Source organism: Leuresthes tenuis, unplaced genomic scaffold (genome assembly GCF_036924035.1).
Source record: "Leuresthes tenuis unplaced genomic scaffold, fLeuTen1.0.hap1 SCAF_4, whole genome shotgun sequence".
NCBI lineage: Eukaryota > Metazoa > Chordata > Actinopteri > Atheriniformes > Atherinopsidae > Leuresthes > Leuresthes tenuis.
Window position 1 is genome coordinate 34723639 of NW_027325358.1, and position 25468 is coordinate 34749106.

Genomic DNA, 25468 nt, shown 5'->3' on the forward strand with positions numbered 1-25468 from the left:
TTAGTGAAATATTAAGATTATATGAGAATTTGTCATGCCATTTGCAAAGATGGTCAGGAAAATTAAAAAGGGATGGTTTCACTCCTTCCTTTAAATGAGTTGACGGTCCAGTCCTGTCAAAGACTTGTGGTTTATAGTGACAGCTGCAGACAACTGAACGGTCCTTTGGGAAAAAACCTTATGTTTATGTTATGTATTTGGCAGACGCTTTTATCCAAAGCGACTTACAGGTAGGCAGTTAGGGTAAATGGACTTGCCCAAGGACCCCTACTGGAAGTAGTACTTTTCATGCAGGGGTTTTGAACCCAGGTCTCCTACACAAAAGGTCTCCCAAGGTGGCAATCATACCACTACACTATCCAGTCCTGAGAGCTGCTGGCCATGCCCGCCTATCTTTTGGAAACCTACAAACAAAACAACTCCATGCTCAGTTCTCCGTGCTTATGTAGCTACAATTCAGGTACATAACTTACGTTAGCAGTTAACGTTAATGCTAGTGCTATGAAACTTATTTAATAGATAATTTAGGAATAACATGTCCTACTTAGCACAATATCTGATTATGATTCTATATATACAGTGGCTGATTGCCAGATGTCACTTTCATCATTTTACCGATTTCTTACTAACAAAAACATTTTGTTTTCTTGTCCTGACGTAAGCTAGTAATACTCTAGTTTAATTTATGTTATCTTATCTTAAGAGGCAGATCAAATTCAACACGTTCATAACAGTTAAAAAATATAAAACAACTTCTTGCTTGCGAAATGTTATTCCAAGTTTATTCGTTTCGGCGATCCTTTCACAGGAACATCAGTAAGACCCACTCTGACAGTCAGACTGCTGTCAGAAACCCCGTCCCAAGATGGCAGCCGTGTTGACGTGCCTGACAAGCCCAAATGTAGCATCTACATGTATATATCTATGGGTCCTTAAGTGATGAGGTTTCATAAGTACACGAGTACACAAGTACAGCCTAGTACGCATATTGAGAAACGGCAAGGATGACCGATCCAAGATGGCGGCCGTATTTCTCACGCCCCCGCAGTCGATGCGGCGTCTACTCTTTATAATGTCTATGTCCGAAAGATTTTTCTGTTGAGCTCCCTATGAAGTCCACTACATTTATTTCCCTGAGTAAGGGATGAGTGAGTGACTTCGGACACAACATATGTCTATGGCTGGAGTGGCGAGTAAGCCCTGACTGCAGACCACAGATCGGGGCGGGGCTCAATGTGGGCGGTCATTTGATGAATTACTATGTAGTCAAACCATTGCTTGAAGACGAAAGCCTAACCCCTCCACTTATTTCAGGATATGGAAGAGGTCCCTTTTAAAAAGTTCAGGCATTCAGAAGCTGTCTCTGAAGCATCAGGTATTATTCAAAGCAGCATTGTTGTAAACATATCCATCAAGGTTGTAGATGTGGGATGTCAGTTTGTTTTACAGTCATTTCTCCATTTTCATTAAACCAGTATATTTAAAATCAGCCACTGATTTTTTTTTTTTTACATCTTGCATTATTGTATGAACCATAATCTGTTTCCTTTCCAGAGGAAGCTGAGAACACGCCAGGACTGGGAACAGAGAACAGGGTATGTTGCCTGCTATGGGCTTTTATTATTTCACTGTTTCTGCCTTATCCAACCCTTACTTTGATAATTGTTTTCTTTATTTTTGATTAGGGTACTCTGCTTAAAGACACCATGGAGGCAGCAAGGTGGTGTGGAACCAGAACTTTTAAGGGGAAACTTTCCCTTCCCCCGAGTCCTCTCCATGGACAGGAAAGGTCGCTTAAGGGCAGCGGAACTCCTCAGTCTGTCCGATTGCCTGGATCCAGAGGAGAATGAGGAGCTGAGGGAACCGTTCGTGTTCCTTTTCAATTTGCAGGATGATTATGAGGCATTTTGCCAAGAAATTATGGATGAAAGGCAAATGCAGGTGTTTGCTGCCTTTGAACCCTAACCCCTAAACATATTCTGTCTGGGTCTGTCTTTTGTTCCCTATTGTGCTCCTGTTTTCAAGTTCAGTGTCCTGTCTTCCTGTGTGTTCTGAGCCTGTGTTTTGTCCTGTGTTGTAGCCTGTTCCCCCTGGCTGGTGTTCCTGTGTTCCCCCTGTTGTCTGTGAGTTCAGTTTGCGATTAAAAATAAAGTTTATTGTTCACCTACCTGTCTCTACCAGTGTCTGCATTTGGGTCCAATTCTCTGCAATTCCTGACATATATATGGTTTGTGAGATGTACAGACTATCTCTGGTACAATCATATATAGGTTTCTATACAGAGGTGTATGTTTTTGTTTCTGTTCTGGGGAAAATCTATAAAATATTTGTTTTAAATATAGGCAGAATGGATGAAATTATGGACAGCAAGAAAAAAAGATCTATCTAGGCAGAATGGATAAAATTATGGACAGGAAGAAAAAAAGATCTATCTAATATATATAATTACAATTGTTTCATACATTGCCTTTTGGGAATGTGCTGCATGGTCTCCGCCACTAGATGGCGTCCAAAAAGGAGTCAATCGGGGCCCTACGTGGGCGTGGCTCAACATTGAGCTCCGCCCACATTGCGCCACGCCCCGATCTGCGGCCTGCAGTCAGGGGTACTTGGGTGTGGCTGGTGCGTTATTCTTCAATGCGATTAATCAAGTATGGGCGCCCAGTGTTGCCAGGTGTACGATAATTATTGTATTTGTACGATAATTTTGCCCTGTGTACGATCATTAATCCCCAAAAAGCTCAAATATACGATAATTTGACCATTCTGTGAATGTGTGGTTGTAATCAGGCTGTCGCAACGGTCTGTCGGGAGTTTTTTGTTGTGAACCCTGAAGGCATTTTCCATTTCCATGTGACAAGTTTCAAGCCAATCGTGCTTTTCTATGTGAGCTACAAGTGATGTGCATGCGTTTGCCTCAGAAGTTCCTGACAGTAGGTGGCCTCCAGGCCTCATGATTTGGCTCATTAGTTCCCACTCGTCATTGTTTACGGGGACATTTAGCCTCACCTGAGCTTTGCTTTTTTTTAGAAGAGCTGGAAAAGTTATTTTTGGATAATATGTCCCCTTTAACTAACTTTATTTTCAACAAAAAAAGCAGAGACACAGCATCATCAGTAACATAGCCTGGGGTACTGTGTTGCAGGCGCTGCAGTTGTAGTTATGCAGTTATTTAATCAAATAATTTATTTTACTTTTAAACATGTACAAATTTAACCGATTCCTAAACCTTTTACTTAAAATTGCTTACATGTGTAACAGCCAATGGTAACATTATGTCTCCAAAGCAGTACACAGCTGAGGTGATTTAAAAAAAAAAAAACATCACAAAATGACAATTAAGGCAACTTAAAATTCTTTGGCCCACTTTGTAGTTGCACTGTTACGTAAAATAAACAAATTACTAATAAGTAGAATGACAGCTGAAACCTAAATCACAAAATCCCTTTCACCCAGGAATACCAAGTGAAACTTGAGGTTCTGAGGTGGAAACTTCCCACAGCCCAAAAGTTTCACTTGTTTTCTGCTCTGCTGTGTCCTGCTGGATGTCAGACATGTCTGAAAAAAATATCCTAGCCACATTCCTATTGCAAGACACCAAGGGTGTAAAAAGCTAATTTCACTTCAGCCTTTGATGATTTTAGAAAATGTTGTCTTATCCTGGGCAGTTATTCTTTCCTTTGACTGACAGGTGTCTTAACCTACCACTCAGTCGGTTCAATGGAGCAAAGCGCTCCTCTTCAGCTGCATCAAAACTCTGGGAGTTTAAAAATAATACACACTGTGATTTGCTTGTCAGATGTAACCTACACATAATATGCACATTAAATTATTTATATTGACATGAAATATCAGAATAAAGTCTTGTTCAAGTACAAGTAGGGTGATATTCTATATACTTGCCAACAAATAGAAAACAAAAGTAATATCTCCATATTTTCCTTTCTAAGCAGTTTAGAGTAGTCAGCATTGAGCAGGCAGCTTAAACTGATATGTGTTGAACATATCAGTTTCACTTCAGAACAAACTAAATCTCATTCTGGAGGAAACATTTACAAACAATTAAATACTGAAGCACTAATTCAACCAAAAACTGTTGTTTTCCTGTTTAAATAAATCGTTCTTTAAGTTCAGGCAGATGAACAAAAAAACAAAAAAAAAAAAATGTGGTACTTCTGCAGAGTCCACGGCAGCAAGTAGACGAACACAGCTCATTCATTCAAACACAAAAAGAGTTGCTCTTCTATCACAAAACAGCAAAAATCTGCTACTACTATCAAGTTTATGGTTATTCACTATAGAATAAAGTTTCAGTCCATAATTGTATAGCTGCAATTCTTACTCTGCACATACAGACATTAAACACATGCGTTGTGTTCGGTTCCTAAGATAAACATGAACTATAGGCTCATCATGTACTTATTGTATGTCAGATTGTACCTATTTTTTACACAAGGCAGTCTTTCCAGAGTGGTGCCCATTTTATGCCATTTTCTATCTTTAAACAGAGTTGTTGATTATCTATTTATTTCAGGATTTTCATCTCTCCCAGGAACACTGTGCTGCAGGCATGGCAGAAATCAGAAAACATTCACACAAACCAAACATTATTCCAAAAATCAGATTGTCTTAAGAAATCAAATATTCTGAATATTCAAAATATTAAGAAAGCGTGATGTGCAGTAGCTTCAGCACATCATAGACACATTATTGTCGACTGTCCGCAGCCTTTTACACCACCACAATTTCTGACCCGTTATCAATATGCTGACCTTCAAGCGAGATGTATAAAGTCTCTCTGTCACTCTGATGACAAACTTTTAGCAGTCACCATTTCTTTGCTGCCCTGTTGTTCACCTCTGGTCATTTTAGAGTGATGTACACCTCATTTCATGACAGCGTCTCAATCATAAAAAGTCCAGATGTCAGAAGAAATGATTACCTCTTTTTAAAATGACAACTCATTAAGCTTCGGTAGAAATGAACATCAATGACGTAAAAATTGATTTTCTGATAATATGTACAAAAGTGTCAAAGATCTAAAACATTTAGTTCCCTTCGCTAAAAAGGCTTCACCCTGCCTTAAAAATGCCGCACTAATAGTCTTACCTCTACTTCCAGATTGTTTCGAGAAGCTAACAAACGCACATCTGTTGACAACATTTTGACAAAACAGGTTTTAACATCACTTGTTTGCATTTTGAGTAAGGAACAGGGAAATGTTTGTTTCGAATCTGTCTGTTTTGGCAAACTGGCCAATAAGAACACAGAAGGCTCACAGGCAAGGCTGTCTAAAAGACAGCAGGGCCAGACCGGTCGCTGTCTGACAGCAGCTAAACTAAGGAGCAGCACAAAGCATCGGTGGAAGTTAAATAAAGGGTTTTCTTGAATTCTGAAGTCTGCAAAGACGTGTCTCTAGAATCCAGGCCAAAAATACAGACTTAGTGAGGAGCATTGTAAGTCCTCTTTAAGCTGCATGTAAAGATCTTTGGCTTGGCCCAAACATTTTCACATCAAACTCGACTTCAATTTGATAATCAATAACTATGAAAAGTCAAATGACGAAATGTAATGTCAATGCATTAATGACTGTCCAGACAGAAGTGATTCACTCTACCTCATCTTGGTTTTGGAATTCACATGTGGAGGGCCTGAGTGGATCCCTGCAGCAAAGTGCCAGGCAGCACAGGGATAACTATATGGTGACTGAGGTCTACACTCAAAGAAGGTGACAGGGCTGCAACGGACGCTAGCTAAGCTGTAATGTAATGTCTGGCTACATGTTACAGTGACTGCGAAACTTCTCATCAGCTGTGGCAACAGTTCACCAACTTGGCTAGTGGTAACTTCTATTTTGCCTACACGCATGCACACACAAGTAAACACCACTTATAGCGAGATGACATAAATTAGGCCAGAGAAAATAAATTTGAGCAAACTGATCCAAAGCCTTAGGCTTGGAGCAACAAGTCCATCTTAAAAGAACTAGAAGTAATGAGAGTGGAAAAGAAAAAGAAAAAACAGGCAGTGCAGTCCTGACAGCTGGGATGCACTTTCATCTGATTAATCTATGGCCCTGACCAAGTACTTCATTAGAACAAGGTTTGTTTTACATGCGTACAGCAGAGCCACCAAAATGTGAATCTGATTCAGTGTATAAAATTCTACAGGATGTAAGGTTAACAGAGCGTGGGGGAGCCTGTAGAAAAGAGAAGTTAACCTTCTCCCTGATTGAGTTAAATCTGCATCCAGGCATCAAAGTCCAACTCATCATTTATGGTTAGTTCTGTTTGTTAAATAATTTCCTTCTGTGTGATGAATTTCACAACCTGTAACTTCTTAAAAGAGCACAAAAACACTGGAAAAAGACCAAAGTTTGTAACTGTCAAAAAGGGTTGACAGCAGAGAAAACCCATCAGGTTAAGTTTTCAAAACCTCAAGGAGTTTCTGGCAAAAGTCTGACAAAGGCAGAAGAATTAACATTCATTATCCATCAGGAGGAGGGTGCTGCAGAAAGGGTAAAAACAAGAGATTCATGGGATCAAAATGGGAGAAATGGATTCCGTTAGGTTCACTGCTGACCCTGATGTCCATGCAAGACAGCATCTTTTGGGCAGGAATTGGACTGTTGCAGTTCTCTGGGGGCCGTGCTGCCAGGTGGTGCGTCTCCTCCGGTTACCTCTTTTCCTTCAACATTAGACGGAAATTATGGAGCTGTTGTATACTGGTGGACAACCTAAAAGAGATTGACTTGATTTAAACAGTATTCAATTATAGATGGGATAAGAGACATATAACATCACACAAAATCATGTTAGAGTGTTGCATTTTTGTAACCTTAATGTGGCTGGAAGAGTAAGTGCATTCAACCTGTTGATAGTGTATCTTTCCAGAATCATTCAGCACAAAAAAAATGTTTGATAAACATACTGTGCTTTATGTTCTGCTTAGCTCCTCCACACGGCTATCAGGTCTTGTTTGCACAGAGAGAGCTTGTTCTCCATGCAGCTGTGAAACTACGTACCTGCCGAAGCCATTCATCAAGGCCACGATTTCATGTCGGGTGAGCTGAAAGCCTTTGGACGGGCTGTGTTCAGGCAGATTTTTGATCTCCTTCTCAGAGAAGAGGATCTTCAGAGCTGTACCCAAACCCTGGGTCTGCACACAACAAAAACACAGAGTTGTGATGAAAAACTAAAGAAAGCTTTGTGTGAAAGTGACTTTTAATCAGTAGTTTTAATCCAATTGATGCCAAGACACTCTTCATGCCTTTAAAATGGTCCTACTTGATCATCTGAGGTAAGCAGGAAGGAAACAGCTATTAACATTAAAAATTGAAATAAGTAATCTGTCTTTTAAAAGGGGCCTGTAGTGTGAATGCCTTTCCAATGCATTTAGTGTTTTTATTAAAATTTGAAATGTGAAATTTTGGAGTTTTATGACTGACATTTCTCATGCCCACTTCTATTGAGTTGAACTGAAAAACAGTTTACTAAACCCTCAAGGGAAATTATACTACTGTAGAATAATACATACACACACACTTAAACACACATATGTATATCTATATATTACTTATTTATTAAAAATAAGTAATATATATATAAACTAAAACTTATTTATTAAAAATAAATAAGTAAAAGTAGTCAAGAAACTGCTGTTGTGTTTGTTGCCTGGCAACAGCTGACCTGATAACCTGATAACACAGACAGCGTCAGTCTCTCAGTCGACAACACAGACTGAAACTCACAACCAGTGGTTCAACATCTGGCGAGCAGCGTCGCCCTTTCAAAGCAGGAAACCATGAATGCACCACCTGTTGTTGACAAGCACTGCAAACCCTTTGTTGCTCTGGCTGCAGTGTCTCTCTGCTCATATATTTTTAGAGCTGTGTGGAGAGACACTGGAGTCAAGAATCTGTGTCTGCAACCACGTCTCCATGAAACACGTAATTCTGCATTCCCATGATTCCTGCTGTGTCCTAATCAGTGCTTCAAGCTTCTCCATTTCAAGCTTGGCACTTTGCCAACTGTGTTGTTTTTAAAGTGCTATATAAATAAAGTTGGATTGGCTTGACCAGTGATCTCACTTTCACAATTATGATCTCGGAAGAAAATTATTAAAACGTCTTCCCTGGTCTCTATTCTCTGCACTTATTTTATACTCTTCAACTCATCTGGATTTGTGGTGTTATTCTCATTTGGGGTCTTCTTCTGCAACTCTGGAAAGCTCAATCAACAGCATGTCCTCAGCATAACAGCATGGAGTGATAATGCAGCTCCTGGTTTTTAGGCAGTTCCTTAGTTAAACCAACTCTGAACAGGCAAAAACAACCTGATACAAGCTAGCTGGATAAAACAAAGCTGAACAAGAATGCTCTTCAAACATCTGAACAGGGAAACTCACCTGTAGCTTTCCCCACAACCGACATTTACTGCAGCCGACGCAGTCCATGATCCGGGAGATGTTCTTAAAATGGAGGCGGAATTCCTCCTGAATCAAAGAACAAAGACGAGGATTATGCAAAACTAAACTAACCAAAACAATTCCCAAACAATTCACTGCTGTCTACAGTTTTGAAGATGCAAGTTTCATTAACACTGACTGAAAACAGTTATACAGGAAGCTTGACTCTTCAATAAACAAACTAAGCACCGACTGATCATTTAACCAGCCAAGCCTATTTACATTTATCCAATCCTTACGAATCACAAAACCATGGAGGGGGTGGGGGCTAAAAGCAAACACAGTAAACAGACAAACATACACATATATCACATGATTAAAAGAACAAAGTAAATTCAAATAAAAAGACCTGAGAAATTTCTATTTCAGCACTGATCTTAAACTACATTCTAAACCATGTCCCAAATTTCTTGGATCAGGGTTGTTGGTGCTGAAAATACACAGTACAATGGTGATCATACACAGCAGTAAGATGTACATCAATGCAAGTAAGAATGTATATGATAAGAAGCCATTGCTAACAAGCTATAGATTTTACCTTTAATGTTTTTGCTTCAATCTTGTCTCCAGCAAACATGGACTTCTCATCAAAATGCATTGGGAAAGCTCTGAAATACAGGGAAAGCTGTTAAGTCTTATAATTACTCTACTAACAGAGACAGGCTGATTAACTACTTTCTTCCAGCTACATGTGTGTTTCTGTAACAAGAAGACACCTGAAGTGAGGCTGAGAAGCACTGAAAAAGCACAGAAGAAAGCACTGAAAAAACTAGTCAAATGACTGAGGGTGTCTACGGAAAACTAACAAACAATCTATTTTCAGGAGGTTTGAGACATTTCAGTCTGAACCAAAAAGGTATTACCTGATGTTGCTCTACACTATAGTTTCATAAATAAAATAATCCTTCATTGTATTTAAATTTTGAGGACTTGGAAGCATTTACTTGATCTCATTGAAGATCTGCAGCAACAAGTCCTTGGTATCTCCGTCCTCCTGAGTGTTTCCAGTGTACAGGTTGACAAAGGCTCGTTCAAAGTACGGTGCCACCTTGTAGAGAGCACGCAGCTCTATCAGGTACAGGAAGTAGAGGTTCTTCAGCCGCCTGGTGCCCTCACCCTTTGTCTCCACTGTGTCAAAGCGCTGCCGGAACTCCTGGATGTTTGGACCCCACACTGACTGGCCCCAGCCCTCTACCAATGGTAGCAACAACACTTTACCACAAGAACCACAATTCCACTTTGTTTGTGTGACTTAATGAACTTTTAACAAACCCTTAGCTCAGTATTTATATGATATCTTTCAAGTTGTTATAAAGTAGACACTGAAACATGAACATAAATCATCATGAAAAACCTGACTCAGGTTCGCTGTGTTCACACATCATTCAATTTCTGAGAAGTTTAGCTACTTTTGTTTAGAAAGTGTTATTTAAAAAAAAAGTCTGGTTCAGTGCTGTAGCTCAGGGATCAAATGAGAACGAATATGAAAAAATGTCAATAATAGCTCAAGCTAACAATCTGCATTCTTTCATTCAACTGAGACTAAATCTGTTGTTACAGTTGTAATCGTTAACGTTCTTACCATCCAGCAGGTACTCTGCACATAGGTGGATGTTGATGCTGCTGTGGAGGCCTGAGATGAGTCGATAGAAAACTCTTTTTTCCAAACACAAACCTGGCCAGAGAGAGCCATGAAGAGAGAATGAGAAGAGAATTTGAACATGTCTCATAAAACTACACACTGACATTATGCACCAAGATCTACAAAAGTTCAGCCCAGTGACTCAAATTAGCCAACATATTGGTCTTGCTGCATTAACTACAAACTAAAACCAAAACTGACAGAAGGATACATCCATAAACATATCCACAGAATCTCACTTACTATTCTATGCAGTACATGTTTATCTTTGTTGCAGTCATTAAGTTAAATTCAGTTAAGTTTTATTCATATTACGCCAAATCAGAACAAATGTCATTTCAAAGATACAGTCCCATTCAAGCCAATTACAATTCAATGCATTTGCCCATTGATATATGTTGATCTGATTAGTCATTTCCATTAAATGATGCTGAATTTGAAAAAAATTTTTAAATGATACACGCAAATTCAATACTGTACTTATGGAAAGAGAACAGGTGGAATAGACAAGAAGATGGCAGGTTAGTAAAATAATGAGAATTTCTATAGAGCAATATGGAACAAAATTAATAAAAAACGTCTTAATTCGTGTATCATTCGTTTTTCCAAATAAAACCAAAAATAAGAAAATGAAAAAAAAAACAACTCTTTTACTCAGTATTCGTTTCCAAAATTAAAATGAAAAAACATCAGTTTTCGATTTTATGCTCAAATAAATTACTGATAACGACCGTTTACCGTTTCATCCAATTGACCCTTCGCTAAGCCCCTCCCACATACAGCTTCTGTCCAATCCTACGTTAGCAACCGTAACTATGCACAAGAGGCCAGTCAAGCTTTAGGCAGAAAGGAATATGCTGAAGCGGTGTGCATACAGGACTTGTAAGTCCGAGAGTCGATATCCAAGAAGTTTGGAGGGTGGTGTTTAATTCTTTGCCTTCCCCATGCCCAAGACGCAACAAGAAAGATGTCGGGTGTGGATAAAGCAGTCTGGAAGACCACACAAAAAGCTGAATCCCTCCAAAACTAATAAGAGCACCTACGTTTGTTCTAAGGTGATGTTAATTTCATATTGCATGTCATTTTAGTGCCCTACAAGCTGATTATTATTATTATCATTATTTTTCTGCATTCCTTTCTTTCTACAGAAGTCTATGGGAGTGTCGCCACTCTCTTTTTACACCACTCTGGACATATATACATAGACGCCGCATTGACTGCTGCCGCTGAATAGAGGGGCGTGCCTACAGGGCGGTCATCTTGGTACAGTGCCACTCGCTCCTACATTACATCTATGGAGCAATGGTGTTTCTACACAATAAAAGTGATCATAAATCACTCAGTTGTAAAGCTACTTTCACGAGGTTTGTTTGTCAAACGTCAGACAGACAGACAGACGGACATAGCTAAAACGAAAAGATCAGGTGTATTTATGTAAAGAAAATATTCAAATTAGTATTTCCAGCATTTCAGTATTCAGCATTCCAGTATTTCAGCATTCAAGCCTGTCTTTCAGCTCTTCATTTTTTTCTTCATTTTTTTCCTCCCTCAGATCCTCAAGAAGAGCGTGGACATTTTTCTTTTCATACTTTTCATCATACTTTTCATCTTCGCTCCTGGAGCATGCTTTTCCCCTTCTCCCGCTCCAGACTCTCCACTCTAACAAGACCTTCACTAAGTCTGGCCTTTAGAACAATAGGGGAAGCAGGCAAAGCATAACTGTGGTCCTAGTGGAAAAAGGGATGGAAATATATAAGGGATAACGCCCGACGAGGAGTCCATTATCAGAAATTAATGGACGACGTGGAGGCGTAAATTATCCAACGCCACGAAGACTTCCAGGCTTCAAAGTTATCAAATTCACCAAATAAGTTAAAATAAATTATATCACTCATGTTTTTGTCTGTCTTGCCGTTGTGATAAATAGTTTGAGCCAGCGCGATAATTTAGATCTGTCATCAGGCAATTTGACCAGAATCACTTTTTAACCAACACCCTCCAGCTCTCATGATGCTCTCATGTGTTTGAAAAATATTACATGCAAATACTCACAACATCAGAATGAGGTTCAGCTTCAGGGAAATTCTGAGGCAAGTTCACTGGAAGACAACCAGCATTTTTAAAATATCCAAGCACCCTGTATGATATCTACATGTGTGACGTTTTTAACAAATCAATACGTCTGGAAATCGGTCCAAAATTCAGCGAATAATTCTTCTGTAAGATTGAGATACCTCTTTCCTTCTTAAATTCATGCACCGCTGCCACTGCTTGCCCTGTACCAAGCGGCGCTTTTGACACACTCTTCCACTGTCGAGCAGCCTGACCAAACTTCCAGGTCACGTAAACCCAACCAAATAAATATTAAAATCAAATTCTGTCCTGGTGCCCGTTTTTCCAATGTCGTATTTTTGATCTGAGCCTAAAAGTGAAATATGAAAAAACAGTTTTGGTGTTATAATGAAAAACAAAATAACCAGTCAATTTTTCATTATTTAATTTTTGATTGGCAATTGAAAATGGAAAGAATGAATGATACCCTGATCGGTCGTTATCCATTTTTTCCAATATTTATTTGAAAATAAAATCGAAAACTGAAAGAACCAGTCATTATCCGTTTTTTCATCTTAGTTTTGGAAACGAATACTGAGAAAAATAGTTGGGTTTTTTTTCTTCTTACTTTTGGTTTTATTTGGAATAATGAATGAACGAATGATACACAGATTTAACTTAATCATTAGTCTAAGCCTGCCAGACAATAATGGATTATCGGTTGCTTTTGTATTCCCTCTGTGTCTGCGCTAAAAAAGTTTAGCGTTAACTTTTGAAGTTTAGCAAAAGTTATCGCAAACTTTTTTTGCTGACACTCTGACATGTCTGACATTGTATTGGCTGCCTGGGAGTGCTGTACACACACAAAGGGAGGTTTATAGTGTTACTATGTTAGGTAAATAATTCAGGGCTGGGTCTTTAACGCGTTAATTAAAATCAATTAATTTCATAAAAATGAATGTGTTAAAAAAAATTTACGCATTTTAATCGCACTTATTTTTGCACCGCAGAACGTTTCTCACTGGATGAGTTTCAGGCATACCAATTATACTGGAGCACCAACTAACGTTCATGACTTCAGACATAGGTGATGCCAGGGTAGGGCTTGGTAGCCCCACCAAGAATTGTGTTAGCCCTACTGTTAGCCCTACCATAAAAAAGAGAAGTGCAGAGTTCAACAGCACCTCCACGCCAGGCAGCTGCGATGACAACTGTCAGTCTCAGTCACATGACGTACATCACTCATGTGAGCACACTTTGAGTGTGTGTGTGTGTTTCCAGCTGTGGGAGCTGTTGTTTTATTGAATATATATTCACATTGAAATTATGGCATTGATTTGAGCCCCACCGCTGTATGGGTTAGCCCCACCGTAGTTGAACCAGAAAAAATACTCTGGCACCGCCACTGACTTCAGACAACAATAAACCATAGTGAACAATAGTCAAACATGAACGAAGAAGCTAATGAGACCGCTTTGGTAGGCCCCGTGGATGAGAAATTTTGTTTAAAAAAAACAGACAAATGGTGTGGTCAGTAGCGTAGTAGTGGGTTGTGCAGGCGCCCCGTGTATACAGGCTACAGTCCTCACTGCAGTTGACCCCAGTTCGAATCCCGCAGTGTACGGCCTTTTACTGCGTGTCACAGAAAGCATAGGGGGGGGCCCTTATGCTTTCTGTCTCTTTTTTATCTGTCCTGTCCATTAAAAGGCATAAAAATGTATTCATTTTTAAAAAAACGGACGGATGGATGGAAGCGTCGATAAGAGCACAGTTGGTTAAGTACCACCTTGAAAAGAAAAAAAAAAAACAATGTTTTGTTGCTTAAGCTTATGTATTCAGTCATTATTCAATGGTATACTAAAATCCATGTGAAAAAAAATGCTTCTCACTTTTTTCAGGTCAAATATTTATATGCGATTAAAAATGCGATTAATTAATTACAAATTAATTATTTTTAACGAGTCCCGGCCCTATAAATAATATGTTTTTAAGCAGCTGCAGGTCAGCAACTCCTGTGCAATAAGACTTCAGAGAGAAGCAGAGAGGCAATAAGTGAGCTACTGATGTCAGCTCAACTCCACAGACTGAGGCTGCTGAGGACAGCAAGAAACTTGACAGATACCCATGGTTAAAGTGAGGTAACTGTTTTACATGCAAACGTTTGGTTTACAAGTCTTTAGAAGTCAAAGCTGCTGCTGGTTTCTTATAATCATTTTATTCTGCTTCAAGTTAATTCTTCAGGTTTTCAGGTAACATTGAAAATATGTTTTACAGTTTTACAGATATACCAGAAACATAAGATGGAACTCACCTTCAAGCCAGTTGTAGAAACCCTCTCCTGCAACGTGAGTGAAATGAATATGAAACAAAGGAAGCTTGCCAGTTATTTTTCAATTCATCTTCCAATAAATTCATGTGAAGCCAGCTTCGTACTCACCATCATCGTCACCTGAATATAGAGCAACAGAGGACGAAAAAGTTATTTGTTCTGTTAAAAGACACAACGGTGGAAAAAAATGCAAGATGAAAGAACAAATTGACATAAATATGGCAAGGGGCAGGGTAAAGTTTAAGTTTAAAATTAAGCCATTCTTTATATGCCTTGGTGTCTTTGTCATCAGGAAACAAACACAAATCATATAAGAACATGAACATACTTGATTGAAGCATTTTATCAAGTTTGTGATGCTGTACATTTAAATCCTAATTTTCTAAATAGCAGTAGACTAGAGCAATGAAGTCAGGATGTATAGGTGTTAATTTGAATACAGAATAAAGATATGAACCTTCAGAAGCAGCTTTATGATGAACAATATTTCCTTATATACTTATTACTATTACAGTATCAACTTATGTTATTTCTTTACATTTTCAATACCTAGCTATTAAACAGTCTATACTTTTAGTTAAGAAATTAAGCTGTTCTTCCATTACATTTATTTCAACCTCAACACTATTCTGTTACATCTGGAGGCGCTGTCCTGATTGTTTGTTTATCCATCATCTCTCCTTACTTGTAAACTTCCTGTAAACTTCCTTATACTGCTATGAAAATTAAACTGCAGTTGCTGATTCTTCAGACTCACCTCTGCTGGGAGCCAGAGGGTTCAGAGGTCGGTACACTGATCTGGGCCTGCCAATGCAAAAGCAAAAGTGTTTGCATTGAGTACAGTTATTAGCACAGGTTTACGTTCACAGTTTATCATTTTTCTATTACTTTTGGAAAATAATCCTGAATCTTCTGTAGTTTGTATTAATATAAAGATTACAAGTCAAAATTGTATTAGACAGAAAAAAAGACGAAAAGTTTGGGCAGCTTTTGGTTTTCTCTGAGAGTAGGACTGGCAGATATGACCAATAAAATCTGACCATTAAAATCTAGGTTTAAGTGATGCGATATATTTGGACAAATACGGTACATTTCACAATGTACTCAGCAGCTACTGCCAGTATTCAAATGTATTTGCCTGGCAAAACTATTACTGAGGAGACGTCCGAGATTGCTCTGCTAACACTGCTTCTGTATGGAAAACAGAACGGGAAGCACACATTTTGAATTCATAATTTTGGCTTTTTTTTTTTAAATTGTTCAATTCAACTTGATTTATTCAGTTAGATTATATTTGTCCAGCCCAATGTGAGCCTTTGTATATTATAAAAATAGACCTCTATCTGACAGATACTGACTACATACAGTCTCTGAAACTTATCTGACAAAGTTTTCAGAGCAGATTTAAAAACCTAACCCTAACCCAGTAAAATGTTTTGAGAGTTACCTGACTGCTCAGAGCCACCATACATACAAACTTAATTAGGTGAACTTTGATTCAGTTTGATTCCCAGCATGAAGGGCTTAATCATCATTTTAAAGGAGATCATTTCAAAGAAAAGTAATTGTCAGTTTGTAACAATGTACTTTTTACTGAATAGTTCTTCTCAGTCAAAAGATACATAGCTAACCAGAGTTTAGACTAAATGCTGCCGGTCGGCACCATTTAATGTGTGTGCACGTGTGTGATTGACACTCACTTGAAGCAGTTTTCCTCATAGATGCTGTTCCACACTCTCCATGCAGATGGACCTTTATAACCAGTATATCGTTCCGGATTCAGCAGCAGGTCCACATACTCTGCATCTGGAGAGGTCTCATCTGAAGTATACACACAAACACACACATACATATATTAACAGTTGATGGATTACAAGAAAAAAAGCTATCAGAGCTTCACAAAGATACAATAAAGAGGAAACTTCCAAAGAAATACAACAAACTCTCCATACATGAAGGAGTGGAGACTGCCAAACAACGTCTATGGCTACCTGCGTGTACATTGGAGAAGCTGAAACCAGGAGAATAAATAGTATGTTTAGTAGGATATTACCAATGATCCATAGCTAGGGGATCTGAGAGCTGACCACAGCAATCTCCCAGAACAGGAACCATTGATCATCATGGTGAGAGACATCCAAGGAAGAGTCAAGTATGAAGAGTTGGACTGAAAAAGGCCCAGACATGATACACACTTACTGGCTAAAGAAACTAACTGACTCCATAAACGCCTAGCAGCACAAATGAACCAGCTGTAAATGGATGAGACCTACCCAGACTGGTTAACCCAAGGTCGGACAGTCCTGATCATGAAAGATCTTATCCAACTACCAACCCATAACCTGCTCCTGTCAGGTATTAAAGTGGATAAGATGAGTAGGCACACGGCTCAATACATGAACAGGGCTCAGAGGGGAATTGGGAGTAACCCCTGAGGAGCTAAACACAAGCTACTGATGGACAAAACTGTCACTCAAGACTGTAAGATCAGACATAGTGGAGTGGCTGTAGCTCAGGAGGAAGAGCAGTCGTCTACCAAGGTCCTTGGGCAAGACACTGAACCCCATGCACACCCATGTGTCCATCGGTGAATGAATGTGTAGCCCTGTGTAGCATTGAGTAGCCTGTGAAAAAAAACTATATACACTGTATGAGTGTGAACAGGTGAACGTGGTATGTAGTGTAATAGCGCTTTGAGTGGTCAACTAGAAGACTTGAAAAGTGGTATACAAGCACAGTCCATTTACTATTTACATACAAATCTGTGAACCGCCTGAAATGACTGCAAGAAAACCTACGACTCAGTGCTGCACATATAAATACTGGAATACTTGGAACTCAACAACATCAATAGGACACCAAGAGCCTTCACCAGGAACTCAATGAGAAGACAACCCTGGAGGTTACTTCCAAGCCAACTATATCAAGATGCTCTGTCCTCACCACTGTTCTGGCATAGGCCTGAACCCTGTCTACTCGATGAAAAAATAATACTGCATTCCGATATTCCTACTGTGTCCTCATCAGAGATCCAAGCTTGTCCATTTTATCTGCCACTGATCTCACACTTCCTATGATGATCAAAGGAAGAAACTGATGAAACTTCCTTCACCTTTTTCTCCATGTTGTTCCTGCTCTGCATCCTTGATGTCTGCTCTTAAACTCATTTTGATTTGGGGTCTTATTCCAGGCATTGCTTGGGCTTTGGAAAGCTCAGTTAGCTGCTCCAACAAGTTAACAAATTTCCCATTGCCATGGTAATACACCATAACGGATGTAAGAAACTGCCAAAGTTACAAGCACAAGTCCTTCCAGTATGACAACATAGCTAGGTGGTGCAACTACACTAAAGGCAGATATACAGTCAAAATAAAATAAAAAAATTCTTACCGTCGAGCTCACAGAAGTGATCCTGAGCGTCATCATGTCTCGCCCAATCAGCAAATGCCTCCTTACTCTGGTTACTGTAATAGGGAATAATACATCATACAGAAGAAGCAGGTCCATGTTTCACATAAGAGTTTTGATGAGACACGGTGTGAAAAGTGAAACACATCAAAATGTTCTTTGTCTTCTTTTTTGTTGTTGTTATAAATGAGTTCACCTTTACATTTTCAAGTTGACCAAGATAAACAGGTTTTTTAAAAGACCAGTTATTACCAATTTGGCAATATTGTTCTCTCTGGCACCCCTACAGTTGATGTAACAATGTAGGGTAATGTTACAGGACCTGATAAGAATAAGACTTTTATATACTATGATATACTGTATGTAATAAACAAACAACACGGTTATCACTTAAATTTCAATCGTTAATAAAATAGCATATTATGGATGGACATGCTGCTAATGTTGTGCATTTCAGGTCAGCCAAGATATAGAGCACTAAAGTAAGTGTCTGGAGTCTATGAACATGTTTTAATAGCTTTTTATCATATGACTGAACCACAGCTTCAATCTCCTCTGATTTGATGACGACCGTCGTGTTAGCAAGAACAGGATCAGTTATGATGAGTCTGCAGCTTTAAGTTCTGACTGTGTCATGCTGGTAAATGTTTCACCTAATGTTTCACCTAAGAAAGAAGAAGGTCTCACCTCAGGGTGTTGTTGATGGCGCCCAGCTCTTTGGCCTGCTGACACTCTGACATGTCTGACATTGTATTGGCTGCCTGAGAGTACTGTACACAGACAAAGGGAGGTTTATAGTGTTACTATGTTAGGTTACAGCTCTGACCAACTGAAAAGCTCACTGAACAGCAGGGCAGGGGCGGAAAAAGCACATATAGCACATCCTCACCACTGTAGAGGGTACCTTAGCAGAGGGGGCACTTTAGCACACGTTTTGGCTCCCGAGACGGCACTTTAGCAAGCGTTTTGGCTCCCGGGACGGCACTTTAGCAAGCGTTTTGGCTCCCGGGACGGCACTTTAGCAAGCGTTTTGGCTCCCGGGACGGCACTTTAGCAAGCGTTTTGGCTCCCGAGACGGCACTTTAGCACGCGTTTTGGCTCCCGAGACGGCACTTTAGCACGCGTTTTGGCTCCCGAGACGGCACGAGCATGCGTTTTTCAAAAATTTGGCCACAAGGGGGGGGGGCACGATAAACTGAGTAGTATGACAGCTTACCCAATGTGTGTGTGTGTGTGCGTGCGTGTGTGTGTGTGTGTGTGTGTGTGTGTGTGTGTGTGTGTGTGTGTGTGTGTGTGTGTGTGTATGTATATATGTGTGGACTGTGCTGAATCAGCTATAGAGATGGGAAGCGTTGGAACAAATGCAGCTGGTCTGCATTAAAATTATTCCGTTGGTATGACATCTAGAGATCGAGATGCATGCTGCCCCAAATTCTCGTTAAGCATCTGCTGAAAACAGCGCAGCATATTCACTATTAACACCTGTCTGTTAGATAAAAACTGAGCTGAGCAGCTGTTTCAGCTTTGACTTTCTAGTACCATATAAGCACAAGTTATAAAAAAATTTCACACCGTGCCCAGCAACTGTGACGTTGTGGGTTGTTAAAACCAGAACCTTGGACGTGAAGCACTTTTTAAAAAGATACCAGCGTTACTGGGAATTTGGACTGTGGCACATCATCTCACAAAACCCTGTGGCTCTTTTAGGTAACTCAAATAAAAAGCATTCTAGAAACATATCTTATCAAAACTTACTCAGAATTCTGAGAAATGGTTATAGAAACAAAATGTGGAGCTTGTGTCCCTTTTTCAGCACATCCTATAGTTTGGCTCAAATCTTTTCTACCTCAGCAGAGGTTCGAAACAAGCTCAACTGATTCTTAATTGTGACATGAAAATATCCCAAACAACTGATTGCTCAGAGAGAATCTTGCTCAGTGGGTATAGTTTAGTTTGTGATATCAGGATCCACTCAAAGAGAAGCAAATAATGAAACCACTGTGCTCTGAAATTCATTATTTTTAATGGCATATGCCACTCAACAATTTCTGGCTGTACTAAGCAAACGGACCCCTAACATGGCTCAGCATGCAAACCAACATCATAATTGTTGAACCATCAGAGCATGTTGCATGGAGTTTTCAATTTGGACTGGAAATCATTTGGGGACGCAAGGTCCACTGGTGAGTAGGGAGAACCAGGAAGGTGGTTTGACCACGGGGAGATAATCTAACAATGGTAACTCTCCCACCCAGTCACAGGCTTGTGGTGATGAATTAAGCAGGAATAAAAGCATAGAAGTTTTTTTTTAAGATTGCTTTCATATAAAATTAACTCAGCAACATAAAAACATCCAGCAGTAGAGCAATGCAGAAGCTCTAAAAAGATTACTCAATTTGTGCATTTCTCCAAAACATAAAAAAATACGGCCATGAAAACTTTAGAACTAAATGTACGCAGTGCATCATTATACTTGGTTTCTGTACAAATCTGTAATACCTGACCTCACCATTAATACTTCCACTGAGAGAACAGCCAACATTCATAATACAGGTAGCCTGAATAAAAAAAAATGTATTCAATCTGGCAGCATTCAAATATTTTTGTTTTCTGACACAACCAGTTATAAGATCTCAGAGTTGGATAACAATTTACTTGTAACTATGAGATAGAAAGTTAGGATTACAAGATGTAGTCTCTCTTTTGTACATGCTATGGCCTCCCACTAAACTCGACTATTTAATAAACCGCAGCAAATTAATTTGAAATTTGTCTGCTGATCTCACCTTGTTGTAGTTCCCAGACTTAATGCCCACAGGGACCTTACTCTGCAAGACAAAGATCAACAAACAGCAGATGGACATTTTCAACGTAACAGCAAGAACACAGTAAAAACAACAAAAACAAACAAAAACAATACACAACATTTCATTTCATAAATTACTCAATGACATGCAAAACCTAGATTCATCTAAGATAAATACAGTAAAACTCATAATGAGATTTGGTCATTGAGAAGAGCCAGATGTTGCGCTGTAAGTGTGAGTGTGGGCAACTTTTGACCTCTGGGCAGGGCTCCACATGACAGTCTTTGATGGAGCAGTGTCCATCGTCAGGCCAGAAAGGACACGGTCGTTTTAAATTCACCTGGAGAAAAAAAAAAAAAAAAAAAAAAAAATTCCATATAGAGTCAGTGCAGCCTAGCTAGTTAGGTTGAGTTAGGTTCAACAAAGTTAGAACTTTGGTGATGTCAACATGTAAAAAAACCCACACGGCTCGCCCAATCAGCAACTGCCTCTTTACTCTGGTTACTGTAATAGGGAATAATATAGAGTTCATACATCATACAGAAGAAACTGTTGAATTGTAGCAGGTCAGACATATGTACGACAAGAAAAAATATCTTGAAACTTCAGAAACTTCAGAAACGGATATTAAAAACCCCCACACACAAGCTCTCAGCCATAAAAAGGAAATCTTAGGCCATAAGAAAACTAAAATCCGGTAAGAAATCAGATACAAAGAGCTATTCAATATCAAAATATGTATTAAAGAGAGAAATATGGACCCACGGGACATTAATAAATTGCTATTATCAAATAGAAGGAACAAAGATCTTGATTGTAAAAGGTAGTGAAGAGTTTCTAAAGCAGTAGGTAGGCCAAGGCTCTGTTGGTTGCAAAATGGCTCGATGGACAAACAGTGTGATATAGTACAAAGCTTGAAAAATGTGTGCTACAGCTTCCAGTGTCTCCGGGCAAGTTTACATAAATATTAACTTTAATTTGTACAATCTATTAAATTCAATCATTTCAGAAGACATTCAGCTTATATTCAAGGACATCAAGAACTGCTTGTACAGGTGCAGAAAGCGAGAAGGCAAGTAAAGCAGGTCCATGTTTCACATAAGAGTTCTGATGAGAAATGAACAAAATGTTCTTTGCCTTCTTTCTTTGTTATAAATGAGTTCACCTTTGCATTTTCAAGTTGAACAAGATGAACAGGTTTTTTAAAGGAGAAAATTTGACAATGTCGTGCTCTCTGGCATCCCCTACAGTTGGAAGATGTAACATCACTGTCATCAAAGCATGTCTTTGTCTGCACTGCAGAGAAACAGCCAAACATGGAAATTTGTTGTCATGCAAAAGAGGCTGACAGAGATGCTAGAGGCAACCAAAAAGGTCAAGCAAAAATGTAGTGTAATGTTACAGGACCTGATAACAATAAGACTTTTATATACTATGATGTATGTAATAAACTAACACAATCACAAAAAGACAAAAACAAAGAAAGCAAAAGAAAATATTCTGAATTCCTCTGCAATACGGCTTGTGTATGCATAGCACATATGTGAAATCAATACATTTGCAACATAATCAGCATTGTAAATGTTACTGTACCGTACCAGACAACATTTTGAAAAATGCAAACTTCCAAGAGTACACATTTTACAAGCTGATGATTATGCACATGACTGTTAGCATGTTAGCTATAAACACAACATATAGTTGAAGTGATTTGTTTCAGAGGTACTTTGTTATGCCAGTGAAAAGCTGGGACAGTGGACATTTTCACCTTGTGGCATCCCTACAAAACATAGAATAACAGTTTATTGCAGAGCATTTAACTGGATAAGACTTTGATCTTGGGAGAGTGCATGACTAACAAATTCACAGCTCCTGCTAGTTAAAATTCAGACTATCAGTGAAAGAATTTAAAACATCCTTCTTTGATGGAGTAAGAGCTCATGCGTCACTGACAGACTTTGGACAATGCAGAAACCACAAACTGTTCTAATTAGTTCAAATCATGTTGTGTTCAAGTGGGAAAGAAACAACAAAACAGCAAGTCATATTAGATCGAGTATCTGCCGAGTTTCAATCTGTCACTTGCATTTTCCTAAAGTACGCTGATGCAAACTACACAAAGTAAGTACATCAGAGTTATTAAAATTCAATGCTTTGTATACACTTGACACCTCAGTGGTTCTGCAATGCAGAGATATTGACAACTGCAGACATTTACACTTCAATCTGGATATCTAGCTAACATGCATTCATTTGTGGCGAATGCTTCAAATAACCAACTATCTTCTTTGTGTTGGCCTCTGTATTTGTAATGCTGTGCTGGGAGAAAAGTCCCTCATACAAAACTAGTTAAATCATATGCAAAGCATCCCAAGCTCTGAACCTCTGGAGTGCTGAATTTTTTTTTTTTACAGCTTTTGAAGCACTGTCACATATATAGTGTTGAGAGAGTAAAGTATACTACGGCACCAAAAATCTCAAAGTTGACAAAAAACAAACTGCAACTAAATGGGCAGCTATGGCGCAGTGGTTACAAGGGGTCATCCAATAACCGGAAGGTGTTTCGATTCCCACTCAAAGATTGTTGAACTGACAGCTGGAGGGGTGGCAGTCCACCTCCTTGCCACGGCTGAGGTGCCCCTTGAACAAGGCTCCGTACACCCATTGCTCCCCTGGCGCTGTAAATGGCAGTGTATATGGCATCTGTCTCCATGAGTGTGTGACCCTGTGCATGTTCAACAGGTACCAAACTGGATGGGTTACATGCGGAGGAATAATTTTGTGTATTTCCTGTATCTACATGACAATAAAAAGTCTTAATGGGGAGCACTGAAATCAGTCACTTCTCTGTAAACTGATCTCATCTCTATAAAATTTCCACTAGCATGTGCTGCTTCTAACTTTTTAGAATTAGCTCAGTTTATATTCAGCCAAGTATTTACATGTTTTATGTCCTACAACAGACTCACTGATACTGAATCTCAATCAAAAAGTGCCTTGTTTGGGACCAGATCCGGACAGGTCTATAACCGAAAATAAGCGACGGTTAACTGATTAATGAGTTGTATGAAAACTCAATTCACTCAACCAAAGTTACTTTTAAAAGAAGTGGAAACACCTCCCGCTATTATTTTTCATTTTGACATGACAAAGTTAGTGTGTTTCAAGCATTGATAAAATCTAACAGAGAAGCAGGTTTTTCAGACTGGCAGCTCTGCAGCAGCTGTGAACAGAGGAAAGCCAGCTGTCAGATTCTCACTCTTAAATTTGTATGCTCATCACCTCAAAAATCTTTAATGTGAACCTCAAGAATGCTGTGTTGTAAAGCTGTGAAGCTGAAGATGAAGTGGTCCCAGTAGAGATGTGTGTAGAATTCCCTCCTTTAGCTCTCCTATAGCTGCAAGTAGCCACATAAGAGTAGCTATGTGCTAACAGAGCAATAGTACGTGTTCGTTCCTTCATTCTTCTTAAAGTATTGGTGAAATAAAGACAGATAATGCCTTATTTAGAGGCTGCATTGTCTAAGCCCCGTTCACTCCATTATATGGATCGTGAGTGATCTAAATATCTTCCGAAGGACGCCGACTTTCACCAAACTGTTCTCGGTGAGTAGATACAACGAATTTCAAGCCAGAAATAAGGTTTAGGTTTAAAAATACCATAGTTCCCCTTTAAGATTCGCTCAGGACATATGGTAATGATGACTTAACACCACAGTTTCCGTTAAATAGCCCAGGGATTAGAGAGATATAGGACTTAATATTCCTATAGCGGCCTCTGGCTAAATATAGGGATAATTTTCTTTTTAAAATTAGAGGGTGCGGCTTATATTCAGGTGCACTCTGTAGTCCGGAATTTACAGTACTTCTCTTTGAAAAGTTGTGGAAAACTTTTTTTTTTTTTTTTTAAATTCACGATTTGCATTTCCCTAAAGTAATCCACGCTAGTGAACATCTCAGGCCAACACTTTTGTGCTTTTCCAATCGGTATATTACTCCCAACCCATGTCATCTCTGGAAGTATCAGCGCACTAAAATTAAATATAAAAATGAAAGGAACAAATCCTTGATTAATTAAGGGAAACTATAATGTAGCAGGATGCTTTTATAGCTTGTTCAGAATTTTTTGTCATAAGCAGTTGTTGCATACCGAGGAAAAAAAGCAATAACTAAATGCTTTCATACTAAACCTACATTAAGTCTGCTCTCTCTAAACACAGCAGCCATATAAAAAAACAAAAACAAAAGTGGGTTGTTTAACATCATCATGAACCTCAAAATCTTGAATGTTCTTTCTTAAGCCATCACTATAAATGGAACTATGGAGCATGTGTCAGGTGAACTGAATTACAGCTGCTTCCCAGAAGATTTAAAGGATGCCATTTTACAAAATGGTTTTAAGAGTAGGTACATAGTGTAATTATGAATTATAGCAACAGTCAGCAACAGTCAGAACATTAAAGCCCCTTCCTCTTTCTGGACCATGTTGAAGCGATTCACGTCACTTTTGTTTGGTCACTTGACAGCTCTACAGTTCAACATGCTATTTCACTGTGTTTGAAGACATGTTCCTGCATTCCTATGTCCCTTTATGAAGAATACAGCATTCACCTATTAGAAACAAATGGCAGCAAACTCTGGTCCAATTATGTACTTTAAAAATGTATATCTGACCCAAACTTCTCAAGGGCAAATTTCAAGAAAAAGAAAGAAAAAAAAACTGGAAATCAAGCTGTTTTTTTTTTTTTTGTTTTCATCTGATCTC

At 39.0% G+C, this 25468-nt stretch overlaps 1 protein-coding gene and 1 long non-coding RNA gene across 4 annotated transcripts in view; one reads left to right on the top strand and one right to left on the bottom strand.

Moving 5' to 3' along the window:
- The first annotated feature begins 1008 nt into the window (after positions 1-1008).
- On the top strand, positions 1009-2158 carry LOC140304791 (uncharacterized). The gene is made up of 3 exons (XR_011915292.1): positions 1009-1375; positions 1555-1595; positions 1686-2158. It is a non-coding gene; the product is annotated as an uncharacterized lncRNA (long non-coding RNA).
- A 1063-nt stretch (positions 2159-3221) lies between these two features.
- Positions 3222-25468, bottom strand: part of ero1b (endoplasmic reticulum oxidoreductase 1 beta) — a 32333-nt gene continuing 10086 nt past the window's right edge. For 2 of the 3 annotated variants that reach the window (XM_072383562.1, XM_072383564.1), the window contains exons 3-16: positions 20961-21044; positions 20684-20725; positions 18585-18667; positions 17880-17953; positions 16190-16310; positions 15247-15293; positions 14598-14648; positions 14472-14498; positions 10049-10141; positions 9411-9657; positions 9005-9074; positions 8407-8493; positions 7025-7158; positions 3222-6736 (exon numbers count right to left, since the gene is read on the bottom strand). In XM_072383562.1, the coding sequence (XP_072239663.1) occupies positions 6676-6736; positions 7025-7158; positions 8407-8493; positions 9005-9074; positions 9411-9657; positions 10049-10141; positions 14472-14498; positions 14598-14648; positions 15247-15293; positions 16190-16310; positions 17880-17953; positions 18585-18667; positions 20684-20725; positions 20961-21044 (1221 nt within the window). In that variant the 3' untranslated portion in view covers positions 3222-6675. The remainder of the gene's footprint in view (positions 6737-7024; positions 7159-8406; positions 8494-9004; positions 9075-9410; positions 9658-10048; positions 10142-14471; positions 14499-14597; positions 14649-15246; positions 15294-16189; positions 16311-17879; positions 17954-18584; positions 18668-20683; positions 20726-20960; positions 21045-25468) is intronic. The other variant, XM_072383563.1, reaches the window with a different exon arrangement.